General features: G+C 40.4%; 1 protein-coding gene across 6 annotated transcripts in view; it reads right to left on the reverse strand.

Moving 5' to 3' along the window:
* Positions 1-26,389, reverse strand: part of AFF2 (ALF transcription elongation factor 2) — a 332,557-nt gene that overhangs the window by 143,369 nt on the left and 162,799 nt on the right. For all 6 annotated transcript variants that reach the window (XM_012573138.5, XM_030272689.4, XM_072929172.1 and 3 more), the window contains exon 4: positions 11,250-11,294. In XM_012573138.5, the coding sequence (XP_012428592.4) occupies positions 11,250-11,294 (45 nt within the window). The remainder of the gene's footprint in view (positions 1-11,249; positions 11,295-26,389) is intronic.

A 26,389-nucleotide genomic window follows, 5' to 3' on the forward strand; every position in this document is an offset into this window, starting at 1 on the left:
TTTTTTGTTTTTTTTTTTTTTTTTTTTTTTTTTTTTAAGTATGAAGTGCAATGTAATTATTATGTGCAAGCAACTACCAAAAGGAGTTGTTGATCTCACTTTGCTGGAGACACACAAAGGCTGGATGCAATAACATGGCATTCCTTTTGAAGGGTAACTTGTGTTGTAAGTGAAAGATGCGAGAAAACGACAATGCTGCTGCAAAGTAGACAGAATGATACATTTAGTCAAATTCCCAGTCTAAGCCTTTTCAAAGAACACAAGCAGTTAGTGCAACATTCCTTAGGGCTCCTGTATCCTTTCAAACATGATCGCTTTCTTGTCGTTTACACTTATCATATTAAGAAAAATGGTAATGAGGAGATCATGACAATCTCTTTTAAAAGAAACAATGACTCAATTGCCAAGGAAAAAAAGGAGTGATAACTATTTTAATGGAAAGAAGCCTCCACGGAATGCCTCACTGTTGAAACTATGTTCTTTGTTTTTGTCTGAACTCAGGAATGACAAGGGGCTGCTCTTCAAAAAAATTCTGAGCACCAGTTTTCATTTGATTGGTACATTACTTTTTCAGATAACTGGCAGTTCAGACCCCTTGTTGAAAAGATTAGGGACTCAAGAAGTTAGAAATTATAAAACACTAGAACAAGTGGGAAGGGATTAATTGGCTTGATTAAAAAATAAAAAAAAATCACTACTGGGAATGCGCCTACAAACCAAACATGAAGTGTTTTTATCCTAAGGCTCAGAAGAGTATTTTTAAAGGTTACTGTACCTTGGTGTACACAACATTTTCTTTACTAGGATATACTCATGGCAAAGAAATTAATGGACTACAAAGCCCAAAGGGGCTTTTAACACTCAATGCTTGTGCAATAAATGCCGTCAGAAGATCTCACAGCATCCCTCACAAAAGATCAGTACCTGCCATTTTCTAGCTTAGCTCCAGAGGTGAAATTTGGTCCACACTTTAAAGCCCTCAATCAACTCACAGCAAACAGAGTGAATACAACTCTGCCCATTTTTTTTCCTGTTAACCATCCATGCCAGTCTCCTGTGCCCTTGTGGGTTCATGTTGCTCCTGTTTCACCCTGCAAAGTACTAGTAGTTATTTCCATCTCCCCAACAATATTTGCTTGCACATTGAACAGAAATTTTGGAACAGAGAAAACATTTAAACAAGAGCTGTAGAGTGCTGCTAACAGGTTTCTAATGACAGGCACACCAGCGCCCTGCCCCAGGAGCTCTGGAAGCTCATGCAGTAACATTTTCAGCAGGTAGAATACACAGGTTATGCAGAATGTTGAAAAAACAAATCTGGGCACTTGGGTCAGACCTTCAGATTCTTGTTTGGAGACAGCTTTTCTGTCCTGCCTCTGAACAATGGTCAACAAAAACCTCAAGGCCCTGAAGTAATCAAATAATCTTCATTCTAATGCTAGAACCTGACATTTTCTTCAGGAGACTTCTGCAAGTTTGGGTGTCTGTATGACTGCTTTTAAATAAAAAAGAAATGTGAGAAATTCATTAAAGAAAAAAAAAAGGGAAAAAATTACAAAAATCATTCTGGTCAGATTTTCCAGCTATCCAAAGAAATTGTTACACCGCTGACAAATCAATGTGGCAGGATTTACTGTCTAATTAAACAAATGTGACAATTTAAAAACACTCAAAAGTGCCACCTATCCACAGTGTGCATTCTTCTCAAATATATATTAAAACCCATATAGCATAATAAGAAATTGAAAGGAACTTTCATATTCAATAAAAACACAATTATAAGCATAATTTGAAATGTACAGCTAAAATAGATTGGAAGTTCATAAGGTTTCTCAGAACATTAAATTCAATGACACGCTTTCTTTAAAGAAATGTTAGAAATTCAGATAAGCCACAGTATGTAGCATAATTTTAAATATCTGATAGAGCCTTGCTTTTGCCCAATTATCACACCAATAATTCCAGCTGAGGACATCAATGCATTTTGCTAACAACTAATTTAACTTTCTACAATGGCAGTGTGGGTGAGGTTCTATTTCACCATTTCACAGAAGGAGACATAGTGGAGCAAAGGGGCACCTCAAGGTTATTCAGGAAGATCAAAGGTAGGATGCTTTATCCAAGTCTATGTATTCAAGCATTTATTGAGAGGGTGTTCAAAGACACGAGAAGATGAACCACACCAGTCTTTCACTGGCAGATTTGAAGTGGTGTATTCTGAAGACTGCCAGCTGGAACAATCTCCACAGGTAAGAAGGAAGATGCCTTCAGAAAGAGCTCTGCTGACTATGGAGCATGACAGACCAATAGCACACAGCAAAGACACAGATTCTCCTCCCCAAAAGGCAGCTTCCAGAACCATTCTCACTGCAGAATGTGGAACAACTTGAACTCAGGACAGATGATGCTCACAAGACTGCCTGACCACGTCAGGCTCCTTCCACAGACCTCATGGGGGCTGGCAAGTCTGACTATGTGTCACCACAGGACTCTTCCCAAGGAAAAGTCTACCTGCTTGTCCAAGGGGGCTCTCAGGAGGAAATAAAACAAGTTTTGGTCCTTACATCAGTTGGTGTCTGTATTCTTGCCCTAAGGAGCGGTCAGGAGTGGCTTCAGTGCATTATGAAAGTGGCAACAAGCATTCCTGGTAACTGCTGTAACAGAACACCTGCACCCATCTCCGAGCCCAACAACAGCATTCCAAGTTAAAACTTCGGATTTGCTCCAGGTGACAACTTTATCCTGTACTCTGTACGTTTCTTCAAGGAGCTCAAAGCAGTAAACCATCAAAAGTTGCAACATGCAGGTGTAGATAAAGCATAAAGGGGGAAACTGAGCATGTCTCAAGTACCTGGTGTGTTTTTGATCCATCACTTTAATTTCTCTAGTGTTTTCCTATGTTTCTTGTAACCATCAACTAATTTTTGATTGTCATGGCCAGAAACTTCCGAGGGGAATGTTAAAAATGTAATCTCTTGAAACTGTTTCTGAAGGTTTGTTCAGCTATATCTCCCAGTCCAGTCTTCCCTTGGACACTGCAAGTGTCCTAGCCCTTTCCTAGTCTGCTTCTCTTGACTAATTGAGATAAGACTAAGTTATCCTTCATGGACCCCACGAGCCTCCTCAGCAGTGCTGACTTACAGAGAAGCTTTTTACCAGGATTTAAATCATGCAACACTTGCCCTCAGGGCTGCAAAAATGGAGCTCTTCCCATTTGTGAGAGAAAGAGCCACAGAAGATGTTACAGACATTTCAAACCAGAATTGTTTCTAAAGCATGCATTCATTTCAGAAAGCTTAACACAATTTTAATATGTTTTCAATGTCTTCATTTTCTGTGCCGAAAGCAATTTATAATGTAGACTACACCTTCTCAATCTATTTAAATGAAAGGTAACATTGCTAGGAGTTTAAACATTCAGTGCCCATATTTACCATGTTTCACTCTGACGGGACAAGATGAAATAACAAAAATGATTAATCTGAGACCAGAGAAATATTCTATTACATGTATCTCAAAATAGGCCTAGATTTTTTTTGCTTAATGCTCTGTCAGTAAGCTGTGTAAGTGGAGTATGAGAGCTTCAGATGGCTTTTCTCCTTGGCCACATTGCAGACTGTCGTTTTGGAATCAGCAGCACCACTCCAGGACAGACACACAACAGGCTCTGGAGTTCTTAATCTTGTTTTTATACAACATAAACTCATGCAGCCCACAAAGTCCTCAGGAGAGGGTACCTGGTACAGCTAGAGCCAGACATTGTAACACTACAGTAGTGTTTAAAATTTTCCATCCAGTTCAGCACTTGGGACCTTTTTCTGTTCATGGGAGCAAACAAAAGGTCAGAGTTGATCTGACATGCCAGATTCCTTGGGTCTGTTTTCTTTCACACTTTCACTCCAAGATAAGGGAATTACTCTTTAGTTACAAGGATAAAAAAGGATGGGAATTCAGGTCCCATGGGTCTCCAAGTTGGGAGTGGGAATCTTAGTTTTATGACATTCTCCACTCAAGTACAAGACTCCACCGAATTGTTTTCCCAAATTTTTGACCTCTTTCACTTATTTCTGGAACTGCAAAACTTTGTGGTATTTGAAAAAGTACTATATAAAATAACCAATGTTTTTAAGTTCTGTAGAGAGCGCATCTGATCTTCTCCAAGATTTGCAAAACTTACTATCTTCTCCTCTAAGAGAATAACTTTGCTTCAATTACTTTCTTGTTTGAACTGGCTTTAAAACAATTACTTTGTATGGTCTCATAAAAAGTAATTATTTTTATCATAACAGAGTACTTAATCAGAGTGAGGATGCTGAGCACGTAACATTGCAATACATAGTGGATTGTTTCTGAGCTGACTTTCAATGAGGGAGAGAAACTAAAAATGGGCGTTTTGGTGAAAAGAGATGCTGAGGAGCTTGGAAAACAAACTTCACTCCTTCACTGGCAGTCATTCACTTATCATTTATCATGGGAGTACTTTGTTTTTCTTCAGGGGCAGCAATACATGTCCAAACTCTTGTGATATCAGCTCACTTTACAGTAATTTTAGTAGCAATGGTAAATCTGGCAGTGATGGCAGAATTATATCACACTACTGAAATCAGCAATATTTCAATTTGTCAGTACAAAAATATGTTTTAAAATATTATGGTAAAGAAGATAAGAAAATAGAATTGAATAGTGAGCTTGAAACAGGTGCATAGCAATCTCCCTCTCTTTTCCTGAATACCTTTTGTAATCTTTTTTTATTGTTACAGTGTAGACAGGCTGCAATAGACCCACATAATGATCAGATTTTACATTTCAAAGTTCTTTGCTAAATAATTTATTTAATACTGCTATGAAAATAAAACCTTTATTTGATAAATGTGCCTGCAAGCTGGAATCAGACCTTGCTTGTCTGTCCTGACAAAGGTCTAATCTTTTGCTGCATTACATCTTGAAGAGGCATTTATCCCTGTAACAGGCAGGTGCAGAACACCAGCTTTCGAATACAGGAAACTCTGCACACCCACACACATTTGTCAGATCAGACAGTCAACCTTTCCTCCCTGTCACCTCCCCAGCAGCACAGCACGCACTCTGCCTTGCCTTCAGCTGGCAGCACAAAGCAGATTTATGCCATAGATCTACACCACAAGTGCATCACTCTCCTCACATGTAACCTGTACCATCCCAGCCATGCAATGGGGACCCACAAAACTCCCTCACCAAACACTTGGCATTGACTCACAGCTTCCCACTCTGCCAGCCTGAAGTTCGCTCTGAGCTTTAGACATGATGCACACTCGAGTTAATGCAGGCAGCTTTGGGATAGGGCTCCTGAAATGCTTTTCTCATAGGCGCCACCATAATGTTGTCACTGTAAAGGTGAATGGCCAAAAATTTGGATAATTCTTTTCTGCCACGGTCAGGTGCAGCACACAGAGGCCAAGGGTGTGCTCTGGGCTGGGAAGACCTAAGACTGCCTTTTCCAGCTCCCAAGGAGTCTTTTGCACTCCAAGCTTACACCAGGCTGTCCTCAACTGACTCCCAACTATTGATGTCACCCTTCCTGTGTGCATACCGGACAGTGCACAAAATTCTGGGAAAAGGATTCCTTCGACCTTCCTGGAATTGCTGCTGAATGCAACAATTGTGGTGATAATGTTTGTGGTGATACTGAGACCAAAACTGAGCTGATCACCTACCAAACCAGGAAGGAGCTGTTCCATTTTCTGGAGTGAGACCACATCTGGAGAGTCATCAGAGCAAAGAACAGGTCTCTGCTTTTATGTGTACCTAAAGTAATGAAGAGGTAACTCCTTTTTATTTTATAACAGCAGCAGCGCAAGTGGAGCTGCTGCCAATTTATACCAGTGTGGGAGGAAGAAGAATTCAATGAACTCAAATGAGATCAGAGGTCAGTGGAATTACCCCTTGATTTATATTGATGTGAGACCAAAAATTGGTTCTGCCTCCATTGAGAAAATGCTGATAAAAAGCTTGAAAATGCAATGGCTTAGAAATTGCTAAGAAATTAATTGTTTTTATCCTTTCAAATCTTTGTGTACATAAGCAAAATCTGAAGGAAAAAAAACCTCTCAAAGCAGGCTATTACCCATTCCTTGCATGCTTTCAAAGGCTGCACGTCAGAGCAGGGACAAAGGCCACAGATCCACATTTACACTTGGGTTAACTTTTCAATCCATTTTTTCATTTCAATAGAAATAATAAATCACCTTATCCAGGAGAAAGAAGCAGCTTGACACAAAACATACGGTGCTGGGCTATTTTTATAGCACACCTAAGACGTATAGGGATTCATTTATTTACTCAGCTATTTAAAAGTGGCTACTCTTACTCATTCTCTGGACAGCTAAATGCCAGGTTGCTAAGTTACTGTTACTTGACATCATCTCCTCCCCAACGTGTTCCCACATTTGACAGGTTCACATGATTTACTAGGCCAGTCAGCTCGTTATTCACTTGTCCAGTGACGTCTGGATAATCATTTTAAATTCACATCATGTCCTCCCCAGCAAGCCCCCAGACTCCACATGAAAATATTTAAACTACCCGTCAGCTACTAAGTGCATTTGTAACCACACTGGACAGCCTACCTGTATTTTTCAAATTACAATTATTGTAATTAGGTTTAGCATCATTCTTCAATGTTGTTTGTATTTTAGAAGAGAAAACAATTACTGAGGGGCAAATAATGGGCGATATCTGTTACAGTCTAATTTTGCTATTTGAACAGCTCACTTCAGCTGTGGGTGAGACATATTAAATCCGTTAGTGCTTTCAATTGGCATGAGGAAGGTAATCCTACATATAATTTGCAGAGTCAAGGGCATTTTCACCTGCTGATCAATTTACATATTCTCCCATGTCATTAGACAGGAGCTAGTCATCAGAAGGCGACCATACAAATTGCAGACTTTGCTCATTTAACTCCGGTCATTTTTACACTTATTACAATCTGAACTATATTTGGGATCTGTTATGCATCCAGACTAGAAAGCTTCTAATTAGTATCACAGCTGTCCACATACCATCAGAAGTCCATCTAGTTACTTGATGCCTTCCTACTGTGAATATGCACGTACAAGAATTCTTTTGTTCCTCTAAGCAGGGACTGATTTCCAGACAGCAGCGCCTGCCTAGGTGGTTACGATACAGCCATGAGAGCTGCAGTGCTGGGTTATGTCCAACTGATTGCCTGAACACCCAGCCCAAATTTCCAATTTACACTCCAAGTCCTCCAGAACACATAGTTTAAAAAAATGTCCTTTCTCTCCTGTGCGCTGTTGCGCGCTTATCAACTCTTCAGCCGGGGGTAAACCAAGGCTAAGGCTCTCCACAGACAGGAAAAGGATCACTGCTTCTTCACCCTCAGTGTCACCTACACACCTCCTTTCCCTGGGCCAGCACATGGTTCACATCACGTGCAGTGACAGCAAGGCACACTGATGTAAACACTGGTACCAGTGGCACAAGTAACAGCTTTGGAGACTGGTTTTAAATGTCAGCTCTCCCACCCCATCTGCACTTTGGATCACAACATTTCAATGAACTCATTTTTCAATGGATGCACATAGCAAGTGACAACTTAATTTAAATCAGTATTAATAAAATGTGAATTACATGCACATACTTTTAATTCCCTGTCTTCCACATTATCCACATTCTCAAAACCATCGCATTGGTTGGAAAAAAAAAAACAAAAAAAAAAAAAAACCCCAAAATATTTTGGAACAGAAAAATGTAGATCACCAGGTATTTGCCTTTCTCTTTCAGTTTGGTATTAGCAGCCTATGTTAAATGCAATCTGTGCTATCATTACTGTTTGGCCTTAGCTGTATAAGAGATGATGGTGATTATTATTATTATTATTATTATTATTATTATTATTATTATTATTATTATTATTATTATTATTATTATTATTATCATTTATTATTATTTTTCACAACCTTCTCAGCCATCCTGGTTAGAAAAGTAAAATCAGCAGGAGACTGGTCTGCCATTAACCTTTGGCTGTAGTATTGGGAGCAGTCCTTAAGGCATTTATACAACATGACATAAGTAGCTAAGTGTTTCAGGAAATCTAAAGGACTGTGAAATTTTGTCTCTGAAGACTCAGGGGTCTGAATGAAGTCAAGACCTTTCCCCTCACTTGGTTGAAAATTTTAGAATATAAATTCAATTAAGTCTTTTTTGTTCAAGATGGGAAAAGAAAAAAAAGAAAAAGAAGACAACAGATTAGGAATTACAAACCTCTACAATTACAGAAACCATTAATCAAGTTCAGCTTGAAAAAAGAGCTGTGTAAAATCAGAGGTCACAGATCTTTGAAGGAGTACCTCTTCCTTGTAAAGTCTAGCAAAGAAACCCTCGAAAGTTACTGTGTCTTTCTGAGGGATGGAAATGAAATAAATCACTTGATTCCCCACCTTAAAAAACTAAAACAAATCAAAACCATAAATAAAATGCAAACTTCAAAGCATGCACTGCTCCAAGGGCAAGGGCCAGGCAGAGTACCCTTCCCCGGCTCTTTGGGGAGTGCAGCCTGGCAGCAGACACAGCTCAGAGCAGGAACTGCCAGGGGTTGTCAATGGTTTGGTTGGGCAAAATTCACAATTACAGCCCAACTGTCCACTTTTGGGGCTCGACTGTTTTGGAATCCTTTGTGTTAACCTCTGTAACATCCCTAAGAGGATAGAAATGTGAATGACAAGGTGTTTTTGCAGAAAGAAGTTGCCATGAGGGAGCTGAGACCCACACTACCAGAAGTTCATCAGAGCATATGTAAATGGCCCTGAAAGGCCAAGAAGTACCTGGCCAGGCTGGAAACTTAATCCAGGTTCTCAAAATGCAAATTTCTGCTGAAACCAAGGGTCATTCTTTCATCTGGAGCAGTCAGCCTGAATCTTCTGACATAGTTTCCATGGGGAGCCCAAAGACTGAATTTTGACCACTGCTGGGCATCACATTCTCTTACTTTGTTCTTCTCAAATTTATGACGCAGAGCAAGCTAGCAGGAAATGTGTTTTGGCTGCACGCAGGGTATCATATTCTAATTGAAAGGCAATGGAGAGAAAATAAGTAAAACACTCACAAAACCCAGGTACTTCTAGTACCAGGTGTGCTTCAGCACCACGTGCAGTTGGAATCCTGAGCCGCTGCCCTGAGGGCACCCAGCTGGGGCCGGGGTCTGCTTGGGGTTGTCTTTGCTGAGCAGTCCCAAAGCTGCTCTGGGTTGCTGTGCTCACACAGGCAGGACTGTGCAGCCCAGTGCAGGCAGGTTACAAAAGGCTGAAGGCAGCCTGTGGGTGCCCAGAACAGCCCAAGGCCACGCCAAGGGCACAGAGCCCCTGGGAAGGAGCACCACATGGAGGGGAGCACCCTGGGGGAGCCATGGCTGAGGTCCACGTGCCAAGGCTGTATCTGCACCCCAATACAGGTGTCGTGTGCTCCAGGTGCCTTCTGGCCATGCCAGCAGCTATGCCCAGCAGGTTTAATCCAGGATGGGCATGAGGAATGCCTCTGGGCACCTGCAGCTGTAGTCCAGAAAGATCTGATGGTTTGTATCTCTTCTTCACAGGCTCAGTGCATGTCCTTGTGAGAGAGATCCCCAGAGACACAAAATCATGCTCAATCCCTGTTCTGTCACCCTAAGAGTGTCCCCAGGTTCAATGGCCCACTAGCAGCAGGAGCAGAGATTCTGCAGCTCATCCCCATCCTCTAAAGGCAACAGAAAATCCTGCTCCCATCTCAACAGGTTTCAGAAGGAAGCCCAGCATATTTTGCTTGTTGACTCAAATTACAGTCATGGCATAGGAAATAGGGTCACCATCTTGATTAGAAAAAAGACATTTCTACTTCCTGTGATTTATATGCACTGTTCCCACATTTAAAATGTCACCTGGATGATTGATCCCTGAAATTCACCCCATCACATTTTCTTTTGATGCTTTTTACTGAAAACAACTGCTTTCCCCAGCCAACAAGTCATTCATTCCGAATATAGTAATGAACTTAATTGAAATATATAAAGAAGACATTTAAAATGTACCAAGTAGTTCACAGAGCCTTTCAACATTTCCTTCGCTTTTGCTCCCTTAGTGTTCTATAGGTAATAAACCTCTGCTCACTTTGAAGTTTGAAAGTAAATATTATTTATTTCCTTGCATTCATTGCTCCTGGGTGCTCGTGCAGGATCTTCTCCATTACAGCAGGTCTGCACAAGCACACCTGCCTGCTGCCTCAACACACTTCTGCAGCAACACATAAGGACATCTAGAGCAGCCCAAGATAATGTGTGTACAGAAACCAGGAGCAACTTTTCCAAGCTGTTTAACTCTGAATTGCAATGAATAGTGAGAAGCTTATTTTATTTTATAAGCTAGAGTAAGTCTTTGCAAACAAACTGGCATGACTGTTACACATGATTTCAGGTCTGGGTAAGTCTGCAGCACTACCTCCAGTCACAAGGACATGGCTGGCACAAATTCCCACTGAAATTTTAATCCCTTCTACACCAAAAATCAGCTGGGTGGCTGGCATTCCCAGGTAGGTAGCTGTGACAGATGGGAAACTCAACTCATGAGGAGAAAAACCTAAATCTGAGAGAGGGACTGGTGGGTTGCAAAACTGCCCAGAGGCAAATCTCACTGCCAACAGGGAGCCCCAAAGTTGGGGTGTCTGAGGAGAAGCCCATCTTACACTTAGAGTAAAGGATACAACTTGTGCACACTCCCTTTTTTTTAATACATGATCTTGTTGCAATTAAGCCATTCTTAGTTTGGAGTTGCAATTTTCTGCATTCAACCACTGACCAAAGATCACACAAAAAACATGCCTGTAAGTCTTTAACAAAACCATGAATGATGAGCAATTGTAGTCTAGAGGAAGGAGAAAGACTGAAAGTCAATTTGTGAGTAGAAGAATTAAGACAACTGTACCTCAGGGTAGGAGAGAAATGTGTCCTGTATAGACTCAGGGACTGAGAGCTTGAAAAGAACAGGAACATGTGTAAATCCTGACTGAAACAAGCTGGCAGATGCAGAGTCTTAGGTGAACTTATCTCACTAAGGAGTACCCTGGGCCTACCCCCTGTCTATGTCTCTTAATACAGACCCACTGATATGTTATTATTTAACTACAGTGTTAAAGATAGCCCTATAAACCCTCTCCTTGGAAGATGAAAATAACAGCACTACAATTATACAGGAGATAAAAAAGCAAAGGATATTACTTACCCGCAGTATTTCTTCCACACAGCTGGAGTCATTGGGAAGGGCAACCTAGGTTTAAAGAAAAAAAAAGAAATGTTTAGTCAGGTGCTGGATGCAAAGTTCAACCACACAGGTGAACAGCTAACAAGCAACCTCCTCTGTTTGAAGACTGCTGTATCCATGCTTGCTGCCTACCAAATTTTTTAGTTCAGATCAACATAAATCATCAGCAGGACTCGTTTTGTCAAAAGTTGTTTTTTTCTTCCACGCTGCTTTGTGTTACTAACGACACTTTTGAAGCAATAAAGTACTCTGATTTCCTCACAGTTGAGAACTGGCAGTGGAATTGCCTGAAACTTCTGTAATTGAAGAAGATCCCACTGTTACTCCTATCGGCAGCCTTCAGAGAGAGGGTGAGGTTTGGTTTAACTTGCCACATGCTGCAGAGAAGGACAGAGGTGATAACAGGAGAAAGCTGTTATCATCAACTATCTTATCCTACAGCTTAATAGGCTAACAGCCCAGACAGCTCCTAAAACTTAAATATATACTGTACTAAAATACTGGTTGGACTATAAGGGTGGTTGCTGATTTTGTTGTCCCTCACATCAGCCTGTTGCAGGTTCAGTGTCCTCTGCAGCCTGCAGAGCACACAGGTATCCATCTCAAGAGGCCTGACAGCTGCTCCTTCTCCCCTTAGAAAGATTCAATTTACCTCTGCACCCAACCAGACCCCCCCCCCACACAGAGTGATGCTACTAATATATTCCAACTGAAAATACTTGTTAAATGGCACTTACAGCATTTGCCACAATCCCTCATTCTAAGGATATGAAAGAGCACAAAACCTTTAAATACTGCGAACAATTACAGAAACAACAGGCAGATGTGACCTGTATGTACAGCCACTCTGGCACTTGCAGAGAGCCATGGTGGGCTCTTATCACGGGGTAAAGCAGGAGAGGAAGAGAAAATATTCAGGAAGTTACCAAAGCACAGGTAAATCCTCTGTGCCATAAATATTCAGTGAGATTTCTCTGCCTGATTCTTCTACCTTATTGCCCTTAGCTACTAGTTTGGTGAAAGAGAGTCATGACTAAACTTAATCCCTGTCATCCTAATCTGCTATAGAGCATGACCAAAGCACTGACCATGGCCTTCTGCCTGCATTTCAGCCAGAACTAAGCTTCATGGATAAATCCACACAGCTACAGAAGTCAAAGACCACAGAGACCTCTTAGATCACCAAGCTCATGCTCTGCTAATGCAGCAGATGTCCCTTGTATCCTCTAGTACTATGGCTAGTCTGACCCGAAAACTGTAGGGAAATGGATCTCCCATTCCTTCCCTTAATAAAATATGGAGTGCTGTAAACTACTAGGTACTTCCTTTATAATGGTTAAAACTTTGTTTTCAGTGTCAACTCAGCTTTTCTGTAGAGATCTTTCCACTAGTAGAAGTAATTCATTTCTTCCCTTCACATTTACACCATACACAGACATGCAGAATTATACTCCACTTTACTCAAATGCTCTGTGTTCAACTTTTACCTTCTTTCCTGATAAACCAGATTTTCCTCTCCTTTGGCTTATTTAATCACCATTCTCTGAATTCCCAACAGTTCATCAGTATCTTGGTAAAGGATTACCCAAGTGAATATGACTACACCACAGGGATATCAGTGATTTTTATCTATTATAGATTATAATTTGCCGCAATATCACCTTAAAACTGTCAAACTACCAAAAAAAGAGCTTTATCTTTTGTCTCCAGTTTCCACTCAGCTCAAATTACCTAATAAACCCGGCTGAGAACTGCCCTTGTGTGGTCAGCATGAACTGCAACAGGCATGCAGTCCTTATATGACAGGACTTGGACTTGATGGGACTTTCTTCATCTCCCTACTTTTCACTTAAATTACTTTTTTCTCTCTCAATACTTTTAAGTTCTCTGCTCATCTGTGTTTACCATTCCTCATACCAGCTCCCCATTCAGTGAGGAATATAGTTAATCAAAAGGTTAGCAAGCAGGGGTATTACTGCACTGTGCAGTGGGACAGAACACATGTCTCTAATACAAGCCTCATTCTTTTTAGCTGAAAAACTAATATGTTGGAATATGAGAAAACAAAACAAACAGTCCTCCAAAAAGCTCACATCAACCACAAAATTTCTCACAGCAGAAACAGGAGCAGCCCAAAATCCAGCTGAGTGAGTCAGACTGGGAAGAGTGAGAGCAGCAGAGGTACAGAAGCTCTCTTTATTTAACACCCTTCCCTACCATTACACATGCTAGCTGTAATGATTCGCCAATGTGTATTTCTTTGTTTAGAAAAGTGATGACTGTGTCCCTCACTATTAATACAGGGCAGAGCATGTTCTTGGTTGTCTCACAGTCCTCTCCCAATTCACAGCCCTGTTTAAGTTTATGTTACTTCAGAACTAATGATGATAATAACAGTAAACATACCATTTTACTTTAATAAAGCCCACTATATATTATGCAATTGTAACCAGCTTCTGCTGGCAGCACTTGCTAATAACTTTAAATGCTCATGCATCAATTTAATTGTGTTAATGGCAAAGAAGATTTTAATGGCTTGACAGAACTTTTGTTCCCTTTGGCATTGCTTTGTTTTGAATCACTGGTATTAAAGTAATGCAAGATGTCAAAGTGCTGTGATTGTCATATAGGCAGATCCAAGTAGAAGCAAGCACAAAGAGGAAAACATTTAGATTGATGCAAACATTAAAAGAATAATTATTACAACATGGCTATCAGAGAGAAGATCAATGTAAGAGTCTTTCAGTACATTACTATTAATGGATTGCTAAAGAAATGAGACCATTTTTCTAAATTCATGCTGCAGTTGCACATTCTAAGAGACTTGAAAGGCACAGATCTATTAGAAATTTAGAGTGTCTTGAAAAAAAAAAAAAAAGAAGAAAAAACAACCTCTCAACCTTTCAAAGTGTGAATTAAAAATTGCAAGTTTAATTGTCCATAAACACTCACATTCAGCTAACAAGTGTGAGCGGGCCCACATGGCACACCGTGGCATCCAAGCACAGATTCACTGGGACAGAATGAAACAGAGCAGATACAATATTCATCACTTTCTCAAGTGCTAGCGCTACAACAAATTGTTATTAGAACTGCCATTAATAAACTGCCACGACCCTCTTGTTTAGTCAAGATTGGACATTCATCCCATACTACTACTTTCCTAATGTAATAAAAATCAAGCATTTTAGGACCCATTATGTCATTCTCTGTCCCCTCTCTCTCCTCTTCAGCTTTCACCACTAATCAGAGTCTAAAAAGGAGGGCGCAGTTTGCACTTGTGCATTCTCTTGGTGCTTTTCTTCCTTCATGAGCAGCATCAAGGAAAGGACAGATTCCAGGAATTTGGCTTCTGCAAGACTGAGTGGTTGTAATTCACATCCTGAGCTCTTCTCTCAGCCAGCAGTGCATTCACAAACCCCAGACTAAAGAACAGCATATAAGCTGCAGACAGACATCCTGAGGTAATAAAACTTCAATCAAAACAAGGAGATTTCACAACAGCTACATGCTACACTGAACTCATCTTCCAATTTCCTTTTAATCTGGCAAACCTCTTTTGCATCAAAATGCTTCATGTTTACTTTTAAATATTGCTTGCTAAAAAGAAAAAAGAAAAAAAAAGGAAAAAAAGGAAAGGTCAGATGGCAAAATATTCCACCTAATACAAGCCAGTATTCTACAGCTTTCTTCACTTTTTGGTCTCACAGGAGAGAGGAGAGAGCTTAAATGATGTGGAACCAAAGGGTTTAATGTATGGCTTGGGTGGCTCAGTGCTGAACTTTAAAGGGAGGGAAGGAGGGCAGGAATCTAAGAGTGAGGGAATAGTAGCCTTTAATGTTATCGAGATCAAATGACATTGGGTGAATGGTTACAATATCTGATGAGCCACGTTGGTCTAACCTTCCATTTATTCATTCTACAGTTCCTTGACTACTCTTACCTCCTGGACAATTTATAACCTGCATGAGATCAGATTTTGTTTTCGTGGCACAGAAATATCATGCAAAGACTATTTTCCCTGTAATTTACATCCAACAGCAGACATTTCTCAGAAATGTTAGCAACGCAATCTTCCAACAGACTTGTGAAAATAGTTCTGAAAATTCAAATGTAGTGCCATAAAGCAGAAATACACCATGAATAATGTCTTTTCCAGAACTGACCGACTACATTTTCATCTGTATAAACTGTTCATGAGCAAACCCCCTGGTTTTATGGATGCACAATTGGCATTCAACAAGTAATCTCTTCTTCCTATCTTTGTTTTATTGAAAAGGGAAGTGTAGCATGGAAAATGAATGTAGGAGTCCACTCATTTCTTGCACATGAGCACCTATGTGCTTATACATCAAGAGCTCAGCTTTCCTTGTCATCTCCTTTATCAAGGAATCCATTTTGACTCTGGGGAAATGAAGCTCATGCTACTGTTTACTCCTTCAAACACAAATTGATTTTTCACTTGCCAGCATGGAAAGATCCTGTGCGTGAGCCTTGATTGATCATTTCCAGTGTGCACCACACAGTGATATGAGGAAAACACTTAGAAAACCAGAACCAGCAAAAGGAGGACAGTCAGCAGCAGCCTTGTCCTCTGAGTGCCTTCAGCTCCTGCCAGGCTTCCCATTAACAGAGAGTGCTTGGTTTTTCTGATTTTTTTTCTGTGTAATACAAGTGGGAAATGGATGGGGCAGTACTAAGACTAGTATAATTTCCAGATACAACACACTGGACTAGATGCTGTTTGAACATCCTTCCAACCTGTATGAACCTATGGTTCAATTCTTGCAATATGCACATTACAAATCTGAGAACATGCAATACTTCACCTGCACTTGTCATACCCACCCATGTCTTTCCAACACCACCACCTTTCTTTGGACTGCCATCAGTATTTTCTTGAACGCTGAGGCTTCATTTCTCTACTTTAATGGCTCCCTCTTTAATTCCCCTCAGCTGCCATCTGACTACATGTTTCTCCTCCTGAGAAGACTGTTCCATATTTACTTCAAGTGAAGTTCACACCGCTGCTCAGAACCCACTGCCCAAACCTCCTCGGACTGTTTCACACCTCATGATCCTGCTTCCTTTCTCAACACTATGTCCAAAATGTGTCACTCCTGTTAAAGACACCTGGAATAGATGCCAGCTAATCTTACCAGCTGGGAGGCTCTTTGCTCTTCCTTACTAACCTTAGTGCAAGTGTGTAAGAATGGAAGCAGCAAAGGAGCAAGAATGAATATTGCAACCCGACTGTAGGGTTTTGTGGTGTATTTGATATTTTTGGAGCTATCACCAACATGCTTTAGGACTGTATGTTTGCATTTCGGAGGAAACTGAATGAAGTCAAACATGGTGGCATTAAAAGAAAAATAAAACAAAAAAACAAAACCAAAAACAAACAAGCCCAAAATTGCTCCCTGGGTATTCAAATCCATACATGTGTTTTTCACAGGCTTGTTCATTTTCAAGGGAGCCATTCGTGGGCCCTAAATAATGCATATCCACTGTTTTCTTTTAGTGCCTCCACCATCCTGGAACCAAAATACCATGAGAAGACTACGCTTCCCATTATTTTAACCCCAGAAATATCTCCTGGGGCTTATTAAAATGTCTGTGAAAATAGATACTTTTCTCATATATAAAAAATTAGGAGAGAAAGAAAAACTATTGCCTAAAACAAAATACAGAAAGCTGCTTGTCTAGTCTCCTTTAATACAAATACTGCAGAAACTGTGTAAAATATGCATTTACTGAAGAACCTGAAAACACGAAAGAGTTTTAAAGAGTGAGTTAATTCATTTTTTAAGCTAAGGCAGCTTGGCCTGGAGTCAGAGCTGCTCTTCCAGAGGTGGCCAGAGAAGTTTATGCCTTTCCTCCCTAGTAAAACACCTTAGCTAGGAAAAGCAACTTACTAGTGTGGTTCAAAAAGTGACTGAATCAGACTCACATTGATTTCAGTGACCTTCCCAAAAGGTCTCTAGCTCAGAAGCCAAAGCTGCCCACAACAGGTACCTTTAGTTTCATTCAAAAGCCAGTGACTCTTGTATGCTCCTCTCCAAGAGCCAGACAAACCTGTACAGGTCACACCAGGAGAGGTGACAAACCCCACACTGACAGGGATTCAGTTTCATCTCCCTACAAAGAACTCGGCTTACAACAACCTTTTTTACCAGTCTGAGCAAGTCCTGCTACAAGGACAATGTTTTTTCACTGGCATTTAGTTCTGCTACAGTAACTTTTAAAACAGATTGACCCGGATGTGACAATTATACTTTTCTTGTTCTTCTCAGTATGTGTTGAATTTATTTAATTTTTTGCTTTTCAAATTTCTTTGGTGTTTTTTTTAACACCATTTCAGTGTTGATCAGCATGAAACAGTCTCCACGAAAGCACAATATGCTGATATTCAATTTAAACTCAATGGTTCACCATTGTTTTCATGCAGTAAATTGCAAAACTATTAGAGATAGAAGACTGATAAAGTGACCTCTCACTTCAAGGTCTCCTTGAAGTTTCTTAATGTAGGTAAGGCTGCACATTTTACTTATGGAATATTCTGAATGTAAGATTTCAGAAACTGCCCATAATGATAACCCTGAGGATCTGATAATGTCAGCATTAAGCCAGGCCCCCAAATAAGTGTTTTTTGCAGTACTTAATGTATGATCAAAAGACTGGCTTGCATAAAGGCTGTTAAAACCATTTCATATTGATGAAGACCAAGGAAAGTTGGAATGTCAAATTTCTTTTTCTTCCCTCCTCTTTCGGTTTCTCCTTCTCTTACAACTTCAAGTACTTATTTACTTACATAAAATACATAAATTTTCTTATGTGTCTTGGCATTTTCACCTTGTTCTGGAAAACACTACTTTATACATTTCCACTACAGTGATGACAAAAGGCGCCCTGACCTACAATGCCACCGTGCACTTGTCCACTTGAAACATCAAAGCCTGACTAACAGACTGTGTGCAACCCTCTGCTGAGATGAGATATGTGGTGTGGCAGAAAAATGATCAAGTGTCTGTTTCTTGTCTTCCTTTTGCCAGTGTGAATGAAAGTTAACTTCTCCTAAGACAATGAAGCAGTACAAAAGGCATGAAGGGAGCTTTCCTTACAAGTCCACTTGCCCTCAGTCAGGGGGGTGTAAATTAAACACTGTACTTATTCTCAGTGTAACGCCTTGAATAGAAATAATGCAAAATCCTTTACTGTACAGATACAGCCGTCTAAATTTAATATAAGTTGGAATTCGATCTCCTTTAAATCTATTTCAGATTAGTGGAATGTGGTATCTGTTCCCAGTGTGTGCCAGTACAAGAGCAGCATCAGGCAGGAATTGTGTAAATTCCTGCTAAAATAGTATCAAAGTCACAAGGTCAGACTGTGGCCTTGGCAATGGGACTAAAGCTTCCCCAATGTCAGTGACGCTCCATCAGTGTAACCTGAAGCATTAGTTGACCCTGTGAATTCAGAATGTAACATTTCTTTGGAGGTTTTAAAGAGGAACCTTCTTAAATGTGTGTTTACATCTGACAGTACCCCTACTGTAGCTACAAGGATACAGTGAGTGGTTGTGTTGGTTACCTGCTTCACTTCTGCTTTTTAAAGCAGGTATGAATGTCCTCACAGAAAAACGTACTCCCGGGTATAATTTGCACAGCAGCTCGCACAGCTGCGAGGCCCATGCTGGGACCCAAACTAATTGCTCAGAGCTTGTTTGCAAATTAGTTGTTTTCATACATCCTTCCACCACAGTCACAACTTGGAAGTCATGACCTCAGACTGTCTTCAAAATAGAGGGCCAGAATTCAAAGGGCAAAAACCTGTTCCAGCTCTGAGGGAAACAAATGTATTTTGAAATATCTTAGGGTTTAAATACCAATCTGTTAGTATAACTAGTCTACATAGATACATTTTAAACACAAACTTCAATCAAATAAATTAAATTCTTATAAGAAATAAAAGCTATTTGCCTTTTATTAATACCAAGTAGTACAATTATTGAATATGTTTTTATTGTGATGGCATCCAAACTCAGCCAACATTAAGAGCCAGATCTTATGCTCCTTAAATAGTAAGACATGCAATTATCCCAACTGCCACTAAATGTCATGGTTATCTACAAAAGGGGAGTTAAATAACACTTTTTGGACAGTACAGAACTTAGAACAAGGAAAATCTGATTTTGAATGGGATCTTTATGGCCTCTCGTTTAGTTACATTTCTAATTAAAATGCTTTGATCTATTAATGCCAAGGGACACTGCTAAATGTATTCAATGCAGAAGTTGCATACTTTTCCTGAGCTCCCCAAATCTCTTAGATCTGTGTGCACTTACGCTGTGTGCAGTTAAACTGTTCACTAAAATGAAAAGATATCTAAGAATAACTCACTTCCATTAGATTTATAAATCACATTAATTAATTCTACATCTCCAGTGGTGTAGAGACCAAACTCTAATGCGAGATCTAATTAAAGAAAAGGGAAAAAAAATTGCAATTGAAACACAGAAGTAACTGTTTAGCCTCAAATTAATGAGGCGCTATGCTAAGCAAGAATGTCCATAAATCCCTAATGAGGATTTTAAACACATTAAAACTTCCTAATACAAAGTGTTTGCTTTCCTTTTATCCAATAACAAATAAGCCAATAATTTTCTGCCTCTAAATGACACTATTAACTGTCATGGCATGTTTTATTTGACAAACCCTCCATTCAAATACAGTAAAACCAATTAATTTGCCTGCTGTGAAATGTGTTTCTTGATAGCTTTTATGTGATTTTTCTTCTGAAAGAAATGTAAATAGGAAGTCAATGTAGGTGCCTGATTTTGCTTAAAAATACCATGCTATAACTATAGATTTTCTAGTCAGTTTGCATTTCAAATGAATTGAAAGATAACCTCCATTTTCAGGTCATCAATCACATAATGGTCTCCTGATAAGTAAACAGTTACAGAGTAATAGTTTTATTACCAGCGAAATGGCCCCATATTTGAGCTGTGATAGTTGCAAAATTACCACTTTGTTCCTTTATAAATAATGGTTTGCAGTGGGGCCACTTGGCCTCTGCCACCCCTGGCACCCACCACAGGCAACACAGACAGCCCTCTGAGCCCACACTACAATTAAACCACACGTCTTGGAAGGGTGAAGATGGTGATGTATTACACTTTTTTTTTTGGTCAGAAAAATCTATAGAACAAATAAAAGATAATTCTGTGGTTTCAGTGGTCCCCTGGGCCCTACTTAGCAGATCTCAGCAGAGCAAAGCAAGACCACGTTACAACTGCCCCACATTAAGCAGTACCTGAATCTCTGAAACTCTTTGAAGGTTTTGCAACTGGGAGGATCAGCCTGATAAAAAGTATATGCTATATGTCAGAAACAGACTTTTGTCTGTGCCCACTACACGAACTGAAGGAAAAGCAGAGGCTAATGCCCTGCTTTATGGGGTCTAACTGAATGCCAATTAATCTTTACAACATATGGACAGTCTCACCAGCTCTTGCACTGCATCATGGTCACGTGGAGACTGTGGTTTCTTTGCCTTAAGATGGAAACCCAACTGGAAAAAATCCGATGACACCCCCCCCCCCCCCCCCGACACACACACAGAGAACAAGGAATTAAATAAAACAAAGATTTACCAGAACTGAACAGGACACAACCACTCATTTATTTAATCATCTGTAATGGATTACCAAGCAGAACTGTGTAATTTATGTAGCGTGCCATGACAGCTGATTTTCAATTTGCACTGTCCTGTGTGGGTGTTTCTTATTGAAACAAGCACAGCAAATCTGCGACTTCGCTGGTGGAGCAGTGCCAAGGCTGCCTGACACGTGAGGAGGGCTGGGGAGAAGTGGGGCTGGGATGGATCAAAGGCAGCAAAGGTGCTCTGGAGCTCTGTTAGCCACTGTCCCCATAAATGAGACACACAGCCCCCAAGCCCACATTTGCTCCTTTTTCCCAAAAGAAATTCCTGTTACTATTGCTACAAATTTTTGCATAGTGACCTTTCCACAGGGATGTCTGGAGAAGCAATTTATATTTATACATTATCATCATACAAAATTATATAAGTATGTATTCAGATAAGCGAAAAATGCATTCTGCAAATATCTGTATTTTGCTCCTTAACCACAATCTTATTTAATAAGCTTAGGAACTGAATTGCAGCAGCTTCAAAAAGTTAATTGAAGAGACCTCTTGCCCTGCCTCAACAGTGAGAAAAACATGGTCTTTCGATACACTCTCAGCTAATAAAAATTCCCAAATTAAACTTTCAAAATATTTAAGTGAACTATCCTTGACACAGTCAAATATCAGGAAATCAATTTCAAGTTGATTGAAATCAAGCTTTTCTGCTTAAGGTACTGCATATTTAACCTACATTTTGCTCACTTTGCAACCCGGTGTTCCTGAAGGTTGAACCAAGCTCCAGCTCTCGCAAATGCAGCTGTCTGCATCTAATTTTGATGACAAAATGTAAATAAACATATTTGTATTTTTGAAAACAATCTGATATGATATCCCACATCAACAACTTTTACATCTACTTCTTAATCGAAACATTGAATTGGGCTAAGACCACCTGACATTATTTCACTTCTGACCTTTTCAACTGTCAAAGCAGACAGATTTTTATCCTACAAGATTCGAGCCAAAGCCTCAAAGGTGCAGTGCCAGAGCATTAATCCATTTCACTAGACAGTCATTGAAATTATAATTGAAAGTTCAACTTACTTTAGCATTTTATGCTGAAATACTTCTGGCAGCCCAGGGCAGAAAGTCGAAATCTGGTTTCCAATGGAGACCATTTCCAATGGTTTTTAAATGCTGGCAGTGAAATTCCTTATTGTCAAAGAGATCAGCAGATGCCGGCTTCCATTAATTTACTTTCTGTGACTGCTGCTCACTTCAGGAAGCCTTTCTTTACCTAAGGATGCTGACCTGCTGCCAAATACCATCAGAAATGGACTAGGAAAGACACTGATTTGTAAGGAGACTGGGGACACCCCAAGAAAAGCCCCTACAGCAGCCAGGGCAGATCCCATCCCTCCATTTATTCTGACCAATAGCATAAGCAGAAAAACATATCTGCACAAAAGACATGACAGAGGTCTGTAAGAGGTCCAAATTCAAGCTAAATAGCCTGACCTATGTGCACCACACTATCAGGAGTACCTCCAGGACCTGAAGGATCAGTAGACAGTTTTTCCTCTTCACCAGAAGTTGTCATGAAGGCAAAAGGAATCTGAAATTTTGAATCTGAACATAACAGCACCATTTTAAGTATCCAGTGGGCTGTAAATCCTTTGTTCTGGTATTCTGGAGCTGCCCAGAGGTCTTTGGCCAGGAAGTTCCATATAAAGAGCAGTTTTTTATTCTTAGATTAATCTCAAAAGCTATATAAACAAGCATTTAAGTTAACTTGGAAGACATGTTTCATTAAACCTAAACTTTTTTTTCTTAATTTTTGAAGTTGGGATTGACTAGTAATTCTTTACTCTAATTCTGGCATCTTATCCAGAGGCTAAAAAGCTTCCTGTTTGGGAGGAGGAAGGGAGAAAAAGGAATATGAGTTCTAATACCTGTTATGCAATGATAAGTCATTTTATCAATGCTTTCTAGACCACTGTTGTATTTGCTCTATCAATTCTACTGTCTTTATCTGCACAAGGCCCCTTAAATCCTTAGTGCTGGGCTATGAACCCGTTGATTCGAAGCACTGAGAAACAATTATGCAGCAATGCATGAGCAGTGGGAAGAAAGCCACATCTACAGGGGGTGTGCTGGGTCTCCTTGAGGCACAGTCATCTCAAGGCTCAGATCCCAAAGTCACACCATTAACGCAATGAGAAAAGAGACCAGGGCACTATAAATCTCACAGAGGGCATTGGAGAGAAATTCCAGAATTACAAGTTACCTCTGGCACATAAGCAGTGACATTAGCAAACCTTCTGTACCCTTGTAGATGGTGACTTGGCACTTCCAGCTTCAGCACCTTTAATTACTTTGCTGTTGCCAGCCCATCTGAGGTGTCTTCTATGCTGCACGTGGGTATTTGTGCATGTAACTGAGTGTGTATTTCTCCCTTCCTTTCCTCCTTCTTAAATCTCAATGGAAAAGATCACCTACAGATCTCTGGGCTGCTGCTAGGGTTATTTCACACACACAGTGTGATGCTCCTGGCAGCACTTTGTGTCCAGGTCCTGAATGCAACACAAGCAGCAATTGCTCTCTGGTCTGAGCTCTTACCCAGTTTCCTGCCCTGCACTCAACCCACAAACTCTCTCAATGGCCCAATGCACAACTCTTGTGCCTGCAACAGGATCGGGACACAGGTGCTTTAACACTGAACTTTCACAGTTAATTTCAAACTGTTTTATTTCACAAAAATATTCTGACAGAATTTATTACGGTAAAAAATAAAATAATTTTGAAGCCACAGAGAGAATTTGGGAATTTTCATTTTGCTTGATGGGTTAGATAATTAATGCTGCATTTCTATGTTTAGTAATTTGTAGAAACACAAGAAGCACTTAGGTATAGCAGGAAACAGTGGCTTGGAGCTCCTCAGCACAATGGTGTCATATGGGAGTGACATATATACACAAAGCTGTATACAACTGGAGATTCCTGACTGCTGTAAATGTCAATCCTCAATAAATGGTTTGACCTTTTTTATCTATTATTTCCATTTTATAACTGAAATCAGGTCTGACACACAGAGCATTTCAGGGGAATAAAGGCAGCTTGGGGATGACTTTGCAGTCTCGTGTCTCACATCACACCCCTGAAATGCAGGATCTCCCCAGAAGGACAATGCCGCCTTGGTACTTAAGCCCCAAGGACCTCCAGCATCCATTTGCTGGCTGACCTAACAAGCCAATGAGCCCATTATCAGCATGTCTCTGAGAGCCAAAGAGGTTTCTTTTAGTGGAACTGCTTAAAGCACATAGCAGCTCGATCTTAGAGAAGTTATTCTTCAGACATTTAATTGTGATATTCCATGGGCAGTGTCACCTTCTGGGTGAACCCACTTCTGCACCGACTACAGAGAGAGGCCAGGGTCAGCACTCTGTTTAACTGGGGAGTCTCAGCTAAAGACTGAAAGTTAGGTGAATTAAATATGGATCACAAACCCCACAACTGTGCAGCAGGCTCGTGTGCCAGGCTGAACTTGCAGTGTAGAAATGGAAACAGATGGGAAATAAATTCCCCATCAGACAGTGACTTGGAGATCTGAATGCAAGATTGAGAGCCAGCCACTCCTGTTAAGCCACACAATGAGCAATTTGTTGCTCAATGATAATTTTCAATTGGAGGGAGGAAGAGGAATTGTTTTGATTTGGACTTAAAACAGTATTTTAAAAACCTTACAGAAATATGAAATTTTAAAGTTATTTGATTATTAAAAAAAGAAAAAACCAAAATGGAGGGGTTTCCTACTGATTTCAACCTGTTAAACCACTTTCATGAAGGAAACAAAACAAAAAAATGGCAGGAGCTCCATAAAGAAACAATACAGAATTTGTTTTAGTAAATAATAAAGCTAATTAGGAAAATGCCTAAATGTCTGCTCTTGATTACCACAATTTGCTAGAATTTTTAAAACCCAATAAAATAAAACAGTATTAAAAGAAGTGGCAGCACTGCTAAATTTTATCTTTCAATGTAGAAACTGTGTCCCACAAGTTGCAGAGCTGCAAGGCTCAATTTCAGGCTTTCCTCACCAACAATTTTGCCAGTGGGATAACAGAAAATCCAGTTTCCCTTCCACATACAACTCAGTTTATTAAAATCACAGCATTGTTGCAGGGCTAAATGTGTGGGTGGTGTTTTGTCACAAATGCTTCTGTTTGTGTGCAACCAGTAAGTTCAAAAAATGAAATGGAAGAACCACTCAGATATTATCAAATGGCCATATTTTTCTTTTTGGCTTTTCCAGAGAACAGCCCTACTTTAACTAGCTGAAGAGAAGCAGCTTTTGTATCTGAAATGGCCAGAAGAGAGAAGAAGCTGGCAGAATGATGTCTCCCTAGGTGAGGATAGTCCAAGACTTAATTCCATGTGTCAGCTCAAGACAACATACAGTCATATGCACATGATCTCATCAGCCCTTCAGGAGAGAGGATTTTACTTGATGTTTGGTAATATTATTTTAGAGACTTTCTTAATATGCTTGCAGAACACACAAACAAGGAAAAAAATGCCATGTAAACCTCAATCTAGATACCACTTAAAGGGATATGTAATCATTGTAATCGGAGTAACTGCAGCATTATTAACTGTGGGAGGAAAAACAAGGAAAGGACAATCAACCCATAGGAATTCCATGTTGGCAGAAGCACTCACTGTCTATCATCACTGTTCACATCTCTCCCAAGCCTATCTGCACCCCCATGTTTATACATGTGCCCCACTTGGGCCAGCAGTGTACCCAACATGTACCAGCTCTGTGTGTTATTCAAGGAAACAGGGTGAGAAACATTCCTGCTGCCACCTCTGCCCTGCCACCGGGAGCTGCTTGGAGGGCTCGTGCCCATCCACACTCCCTGGCCTCCAGCAGGCAGGCAGTGAGATGGTTCCTGGTGTAAGCACTGGGGTAGGTTTTGCAAAAAGGCATTCCAGAGCTTTGTACCAACTCAAAGGGAATTCAGGGTCAGTTACTAGATCACTTCACATTTCTTGAGACACCGTAGGCATTTCCAGTGCTCCTGCCCTGGATGTCTCTCTGCAGGGACCCCGGGCAGGGGTCCCCCAGCAGCCTCAGGGCAAACCTGACCTGCTTTCTGCTGCCTTCCCCAGCTCCATCAGGGTTCACTGGCACAGCAGCACAACCTGAACCTCACACGAGTTGCCCTTTGGCTCCCACTGGAGCAACCTGCCAAACCCAGGTGCTGGCCACACCAGCAAAAAGGGTCATGCAGGTTTGGAAAGTTTTCTTTTAAATAACAAAAGCGAAAAACTTAGCAGTTGATTCCCTGTTGTAACATGACAGCCAGAAGGGAGGTAATAAAACTGTGCTGGCAGAAGCTCCCTCCTCAGAGATGGTCTGGCCAAGCTCACAGGAGCGCTGGCTGCCGG

Source organism: Taeniopygia guttata, chromosome 4A (assembly GCF_048771995.1).
Source record: "Taeniopygia guttata chromosome 4A, bTaeGut7.mat, whole genome shotgun sequence".
NCBI classification, from domain to species: domain Eukaryota; kingdom Metazoa; phylum Chordata; class Aves; order Passeriformes; family Estrildidae; genus Taeniopygia; species Taeniopygia guttata.